At 41.8% G+C, this 8,599-nt stretch overlaps 1 protein-coding gene across 1 annotated transcript; it reads left to right on the top strand.

Moving 5' to 3' along the window:
* The first annotated feature begins 736 nt into the window (after positions 1 to 736).
* Positions 737 to 1,234, top strand: LOC107963136 (uncharacterized). Its single transcript, XM_016899718.1, has one exon. The coding sequence runs from the start codon at positions 737 to 739 to the stop codon at positions 1,232 to 1,234; it is 498 nt and encodes a 165-aa protein (XP_016755207.1).
* The last annotated feature ends 7,365 nt before the right edge of the window (positions 1,235 to 8,599 follow it).

The following is an 8,599-nucleotide window of genomic DNA, read 5'->3' as shown; positions in this document are numbered from 1 at the left end:
ACTGTGGAATGAGTTTCTGAAAATTTTTCTCAAAGTTGGGGTTTTGAAAAGTTTTCCTAAAATTTGGTTTTGGAAAAGATGATTTCAAAGTAATTTGAAATGTTTTGACACGACATTAATGGAAATGTGGCACACTTAGTCTCTGACACCAAATCTGTAAGTTCTCTACCATTAGTTATTGCTATGGATTGAAATATTATACTGAGAAACTACTATAGATAGCAGTGCTATACTAAAAATCTTTAGTTCGAGTAAGCTGAGACTGTAAATGACTGAAAACTTTAGTGAGATCCCGATCTGCAAAAACAAAAACTTTAAATACTGTTTATCATAAAATATCCATTAATAATTACTGGAATTATAAACTGATGTCAGAAAATTTCTAAAAACAGATTAAGCGTATATCGATATGAGCGCTAGAGGTACTCGTGGAAGGGGTACACGAGGTCGTGGTAAAGGCCGAGAAAGTGTTAGAGCGGGGTCTTCAGCATCGAGTCACATGCCTGCTAGGAAGGCACCAGCCTTACCAATAATAGAGACAGGGTCTCATGATCGAGCAGCTGGGGATGATGCTTTATCCTAAGCAATGTTACGGGTTCTTGAAAGGGTTGCTGGAGCAAGTACGGGATTAGTGGGCCGAAGGTCAATTTCTAAGCGACTCTGATCTAATGGAGCAGAAATCTTCAAGGGTGTTTCTGGTGTAGCAGAATATTGGTTAGAGGCTACTGAGCGAATAATGGATGACCTTGATGGTATTGTGGAACAAAAGTTAAAAGGGGCAGTGCCTTTACTGCGAGATGAGGCCTACCAATGGTGGCTTACTGTAAAAGAAGGTACGCAGGCTGACCGTTTGACATGGGACTTTTTCAAGGCGACCTTTCAAGGTAAGTATGTGGGCGCAGGTTATGTGGACACCCGAAGGAAGGAATTTCTAAACTTGACCCAGGGGAATAAGACAGTGGCAGAGTACGAGGCAGAGTTTCTGCGGCCGAGTCGGTATGCTCGCGGGATAGTCGCAACTGAGTATGAATGCTGTGTGCTTTTCAAAGATGACCTTCCAAATGAGTTGCATGTGATGATAGCCTCGCAGAGGGAGCGAGACTTTACGACTCTTGTTGAGAAGGCAAAAATTACCGAGGATGTAAAGCCCTCAGAACGCCAGAATCGTGAAAAAGACCGAGGCAGAAACAAGAGGGATTTTGGGCCCTCAAGTTATTTTGGAGGGCCTATGTAACACCCTAAGCCCGGCCCAGACGTTATAGCCGAATCCAACTTGCCACATTAAAGTTAAAAATTCATGTTTTGTTTTAGGGTTTTATAAACCGACTTTTGTTTAAGCTAACAAAGTGAATGGAAGCTGGGCACCAGGTAGGAATCCGTAACAGAGGAGGCGAGCCATGAAGCCTGCTTAAGTACCAAGCTCTTTAATTGGATCCAATCCTAGACATGCCCACAACCATTGCCACACTTGGTTATAACGAGTTGAAATTTCTTTGAGTAGATATCTTTGATAAATCGAATAATCGTGACGTTGTGTTATTTTGAAAGCAAGTATCATTTTGAAAACGCGTCCTAAGTCTAGCCCATTTGAATTATTATCAACCAGTTTGAAGTTATAAAAAAAATAAAATAATCCCAGAAAAGAAAAGAAAAGAAAATAAAGTTAAAATGGCCTTATTACAACCCAAAAATAAACAGTAAATAAGATAACTAAAAAAAACCAATCACTTATTTCAAAAGCCCAAAAGCGATCACCATGGCCACTTTGAATCCCCTCCGGCTCCAAGCCCCCACATCAAGGCTCACATGTAAGGTTAAAGAAGGGGTGAGTTTGGAAACTCAGTGTACAACAAGCCCCTTTCAGAGCCTAAAACAATATTAGCCTATTGGGCCTAAGCCCAAATTCAAGCTCAGCATATACTGGGCCGAAGCCTTCACATTATTCATATCACTGGGCCGAAGCCTTTTCATTATTCGTATCACTAGGCCGAAGCCTTTAATGTAACAATATGGCCCATAGGCCCATTTCAATAATACATGCAACATTAATGAACATATGCAAGCCCATTTGGGGAGACTACTCAACCCACCAACCGCTACTCTCCACCCGTACCAACCAAGCTCTCCATGTGGGGAATAACTCAACCCACCCAACCAAACTCTCCACTGGCAGCATAGCTGCTTTATCATATAACTGGAGGCCTAGCCTCTTTTAATAACTGGGGCAAAGGCCCTTTTCGGTAAACTGGGGCAAAGCCCTTTTCGGTAAACTGGGGCAAAGCCCTTTCCGGTAACTGGGGCATAGCCCTTTTGCACTTCCTCCATCCATGTAAACCCAACCCATGCATAAATGAATACATCATGTGTATATCATACATATCATGTGCATATCGTATCAAATCATATATATATATCAAAATCTCATGCATCAAACTCATAATTAAACCCTAGGGGTAAAATGGTCATTTTTACCTAGGGCAAAACAGTCATTTTCATATTATAAGGGTAATTTCGTAATTTTACCAAATATTAGGGTTTTCCATGTTCATTATCAGTTACTAACAATTTCATGTGTTTTGACAGCGATTCTAGCCCATTCTTAGCGAAACGGAGTTATTGGGCCAAAAAATGGGCCCTACATAGCCGAATTAGTCATCTAGGCCCATTTTCCATAACGGTCTTAGCCATATTAAGGCACAATCTGATAGGATTCCATTTTCTACCAAATTTACCCAAATGGGCCCGGAAGCCCATTGGGCCCGATTTTAGCCCTTCGAGGCCCAATTTACCATCGTGCACTAAATCGTGCCCTTGCCTATTCCAATGATCCCGATCATCGAACTTAGCAAATCTAACTAACCTATGAGAGTTCGCATGCTCACGAGTCCTCGAAATGCCAAAATTTCAGCATTTCGACTTTTCGACAAATATCGAGTTAAGCTACGAAAGAGGGTTCGTTACACACCTGATTTGCGATATTCCTTGACGAGATCTCCTGCGTGATTTCTCCTATAATCAACCGCTTATAGATTAGATCATGTTAGTAATTAAACCAAATCGAAGGCTACCTATTAACACTTACATATTCGGCCACCATCCATAATGGCCCTAGAATTCATACCTTTGCCGAAATTGATGACTAAATCTAGATTTAGTCACTCCGATGATCCAAGCTTATCCAAATTGACACCCCACGCCTTGCTGCTCCTCCAACTTATCTACTCCACCATAGAACCCATACAAAAACAAATGAAGAAGCCGAATAAGGCTTATATCTCCAATCGGCCACCTCCCTAAACTATAGGAGTTTCGGCTTTTGTCAATAGTTACTATTGAAATCAATTTAGAATACGAATACTTACCACAGTCTCTCTTCTTGAATCCGTTTAAAGCCTAGAAGATAAAGTGATTGGCCACCAAAAAGTGAAGGAAAACAAAAAGTTGCTGGTCAACAAGAAATCAGCACCACAGGTTTCGCTTTTGTTACTTTTCGGCAAAAGTAAAGATAGAAGTAGTAGATGAACGGGAGGGAAAAGTGAACAGGTTTCGGAAAAGAAAAGGAAGGAAGAGTGGATGGAAGGGTGGTGGTTCGGCTAGAGAAGAAGAAAGAAAAAAGAATAAAAGAATAAAACTATAGTTTACAGAAGAAAACGGCACAGCTAAATTCCTAAATGCCGAAAATACTACACTAACACCCCTCTGTCGAAATCCCCTCCCTAATCCCCTGTAATCGGCTAACTCTATCTCCCTCTCAAATCCCTAAAATCTCTCCCCTTATCCCTCCTTAATCCATGCGTTTGACTAATTCAAACTCTCTCCCACAGAGTTCCATTCGGCTACAACTCCTGCATGCTCAAAGCATAAAAATTAACATCACCTTTGCCATCACAGGGAATCGAACCCAGGTCTTCCCCCAACCACTTACACGGTACTTTTTTAGCTCCCTAGTGGCGTCACTTAGCCACTTTTCCAGGGGCTCTTTTGTGATACATTTTACCCACAATTTTTAATAAGACCACTATCCAAATCCCCTAACTTCTTAAGTCCAAAATTCAAAAATTCTACCGGGTTTCGGCCAACACATGGGCCTTCCACAAGCCCATTTACACCCTCCAATTATGAATTTCACAACCATATATCTAATTTCAAAAACTTTACCCAAATATCAAGAATCACGACAAAACTCGAAAATCAGGATATTACAGCCTAAGAAGAATCCTAGATTTGATGGGCCAGCCTGGGCTAGGGTTCCTATTGTTGTTGCTAGACCGCATCCTTGCACTGATTGTGGGATAGCTCACCAGGTTGAGTGCTGGAAATGAATTGGGGACTGTTTTAGATGTGGTTCTATGGATAATCAGGTTAAGAACTGTACTCAAAGGCCTATTCAGATGTAAGCTGCAGGTCAGGGCTATGTTCAGCCAGGGAGAGGTGGTTAGCACACTGAGAGGCCATGATCAGGTCAGAGGTGGAAACAGGTTTGGACGAGGTCGTGGAGCACCAGACAGAAGTGTTGGTAATACTGAGGCGAGGTAGCCTGGTCTATGCTACTCGTCGTGGAGAGGATGGTGATGCTTTTGACGTCAAAACTGGTACGTTCTTAATTTATAATGTACCATACACTGCCTTAATTGATATTGGGTCTACACACTCGTATGTTGCATGCACTATGTCTGAAACGTTGAGTATTCAGTTTGAAAGTACTGTTAGTGAGATGATTGTGTTAAGTCCATTGGGACAGTCAGTTAGGGTAAATAAGTTATTTAGAGATGTTCCCCTAGAGGTTCAAGAAGTAGTCTTTTTGGCGGATTTGATGGAATTATCGTTGGCTGAATTCGACCATATATTGGGTATGGATTGGCTAGTGAAACATCTTGCGAGTTTGGATTGCGTTGCTAAGCATACGGCATTGAGGACTACTGAGGGTGAGGAGGTGGTCATGATAGGAAAGCGAAAGGATTATCTGTCTAATGTAATTACAGCGTTAAGGGCAAAGAAACTGGTTCACAAGGGTTGCGAGGCATTTCTAGCTTATATCAGCATTTTTTATTCTAAAGGTCTTTTTGTTAAAGATGTTAGAACTGTTAAGGATTTTGCGGATGTATTTCCTGAAGAGCTCCCTGGGTTGCCTCTGAACCGTGAGGTCAAATTTGGTATTGAGCTCCTACCTGGAACAGCTCCAATGTCCATCGCCCCTTATAGGAATGCACTGAAGGAGCTGGTGGAGTTAAAAGCTCAAATTCAAGAGCTATTGGACCGAGGATTCATTCGACCGAGTGTGTCTCCATGGGGAGCACCGTTGTTGTTTGTGAAGAAGAAGGATGGATTCATGCGCATGTGCATCGATTATCGTCAACTGAATAAACTGACTATCAAGAACAAGTACCCTTTACTGAGGATCGATGATTTGTTTGATCAGTTGCGAGGAACTACGGTGTTCTCCAAGATAGATCTTTGATCTGGGTACCGTTAGTTAAAGGCTAAGGAAGCTTATGTGTATAAAACAACGTTTAGGACTCGTTATGGTCACTACGAGTTCCTAGAGATGCCGTTTGGGTTGACGAATGCACCAGCTGCTTTCATGGATATGATAAACCGAGTATTTCAACCCTATCTGGACCGATTCATAGTAGTGTTCATAGACGATATTCTGGTGTATTCAAGAACTGAGGAGGATCCTGGTGCACATCTTCGGATTATTCTACAAATTTTGAGGGAGAAGCACCTGTACGCGAAGTTCAGCAAGTGTGAGTTCTGGTTGCGAGAGGTGACATTTTTGGCTCACGTGGTGTCTGTTGAGGGGATTAGGGTTGATCCACGAAAAATTGAAGCCGTATTGAATTGGAAACCACCAAAGACTGAATCTGAGATTCGAAGCTTTCTGGGTCTGGCTGGGTATTACAGACGTTTTGTTGAGGGGTTTTCACTTATTGCTACACCTCTGACCAAGTTATTGCGTAAAGGGGTCCCATTCGTTTGGACTGATAAACAACAAGAGAGTTTTGAGAAACTGAAGAGTGTTCTGACTGAGGCCCCTGTTTTGATACAGCCCGAGGCTGGAAAGGAATTTACTGTCTATAGTGATGCGTCACGTATTGGATTGGGTTGTGTGTTGATCCAAGAGGGTAAGGTGGTTACGTATGCATCTCGTCAGCTTAAGCCTCATGAGATGAATTACCCTACTCATGATTTGGAGTTAGATGCGGTGGTGTTCGCACTGAAGATTTGGAGGCATTACCTGTACAATGAAAAGACAATTATTTACACAGACCATAAAAAGCCTCAAGTACCTCCTTACTCAGAAGGAGTTGAACCTTAGGCAATGAAGGTGGATAGATTTTCTTAAGGATTATGATTGTTCAATTGAGTACCACCCTAGTAAAGCTAATGTAGTAACTGGCGTACTGAGCTGTAGGGTTGTATCTAATTTGAGAGCAATGTTTGCTCGTCTTAGCCTGTTCGCTAATGGTGGCTTGTTAGCTGAACTGCAAGTGAGACAGACCTAGACTGATCAAATTACAGAGAAACAATTGTTGGATGAGTCATTAGTTTCTCGTTTTCGACTAGTCAAAAATGGTGAGACTACGAATATTGGGCTGAATAGTGAAGGAGTACTATGTTTCCGTAGGAGAGTTTGTATACTGAAGGATTCTAATTTGAGGTAATCTATACTGCAAGAAGCGCATGGTAGTCCGTATACTATGCATCCTAGCAGAAATAAGTTATATCGAGATCTTCGCGAGCTGTACTGGTGGCCAGGGCTTAAACACTAGGTTACTGATCATGTGGGTAAGTGCTTGACATGCCAGCAAGTTAAGGCTGAGCATTAACTACCTTCTGGGTTACTTCAACCAGTTAAAATTCCACTCTAGAAGTGGGAGACGGTAACCATGGATTTTGTGAGTAGGCAACCCTTGATGTCTTCCAAGAAAGATTCGGTATGGGTGATTGTGGATCGATGACTAAATCTGCTCATTTTATACCGGTTCGTACTGATTATCATTGTAGAAGTTGGCTAACTTGTATGTGGCTGAGATTGTAAGACTGCATGTTGTACCAGTTTCTATCATACCTGACAAAGATCCTAAATTCACATCTCTATTCTGGAAGAAGTTACACGAGGCTTTGGGTACAAAACTGGATTTTAGCACTGCGTTCCACCCTCAGACAGATGGGCAGTCAAAGAGGGTGATTCAGATACTGGAAGACATATTAAGAAGTTGTGTAATTGATTCAGAGGTAGCTGAGAGAATTATTTGCCGTTCGCAGAGCTTGCGTATAACAACAGCTACCAGTCTAGTATTCGAGTGGCACCGTACGAGGCATTATATGGTTGTAGGTGTCGTACTCCTACCTGTTGGACTGAGTTGGGTAAGTGGCAGATTTTGGGGCTAGAATTAATTTCTTATACTGAAGACAAGGTGAAACTGATTTGAGATTGATTAAAGGGAGCGTCTGAAAGGCAGAAGTCTTATGCAGACTTAAAGGTAAAGAGATTGAGTACTCTGTGGGAGATTATGTCTTTCTTAAAGTCTCACAATGGAAGAAAATTTTAAGGTTTGGGCGGAAAGGCAAGCTTAGCCTTAGGTTTATTGGGCCTTACCGAGTGTTTAAGTGCGTGGGATTGGTAGCTTATCAACTTGAGCTGCCTCCAGAGTTGGATATGATTCACGACGTGTTTCATGTGCCAGTGGAGGAAATCAAGGTTAGGCCTAATTTAACCTTCGAGGAAGAACTGGTACAGATATTGGATCATGACGTTAAGGTGCTGAAAAAGAAAATTGTTTCGTTGGTAAAAGTGATGTGGCGTACTCACGGTTTTGACAAAGCCACGTGGGAACCAGAAGAGGCGAAGCGACATCAATACCCTCACTTATTCTGACCAGGTAAATGTTGAGGCCAAAATTTCTCTAAGCGGGTAGAGTTGTAACGCCCTAAAAATTTAGGGTCTATAATTTTGCGTGTTTTGGCATAAAATTCGTGTTTACTTTATTGGACAAGTAATTTGGGTATGTGTGGGGGTTATTAGGAAGCCTGGAATCGAGTTTGGGCCTCGGTAAATTTTTAATTATCTTTAAATGAAGTTGGCTGCTATTAGTTGGGGTTTATGTTAAGGTGTATGTATGTTCATGACACAAAAGAGCTTATGGCAAGGAGGCAAGTGGTGTATTGAGCTATTGAGAGGGGCTTGGGTTCAAATCCCATGGAAAAAAAGGGCATTTATTTTGCTATCAGGGGACGATAAGAGTTGTGTGGGATTTGAACTCTGGTGATGGAGAGTTTGAATTGGTCTTGGGGTTGGTTGTGGATGATATCTAGGAGGGATAAGGGGAGAGAATCATAGAGATTTTCAAGAAGTTTGAGATTGCGAAGAGTTGTAGCCGATTGGGGAGTTTTGGGTAGGCAAATTCAGCTAGAGGTCCCTTTGTGTGCATTTTCAACCGTTGAAGAGGTTGAAGGCACTTTTCTTTGTGCAAATTTGGCTTTGGGCATTTTTGGTACCGAATTGGTATTTTGGTTCTTGGTTGGCCGAACTTTGTTTTCGTCTCTCACAACCATAGTTGATTACATTAGTCTTTCTTTCTCTATTCAACCACTT

Source organism: Gossypium hirsutum, chromosome A06 (assembly GCF_007990345.1).
Source record: "Gossypium hirsutum isolate 1008001.06 chromosome A06, Gossypium_hirsutum_v2.1, whole genome shotgun sequence".
NCBI lineage: Eukaryota > Viridiplantae > Streptophyta > Magnoliopsida > Malvales > Malvaceae > Gossypium > Gossypium hirsutum.
Note: the sequence above shows the minus strand (reverse complement) of the source record. Positions and strands in the feature narration are given on the sequence as shown.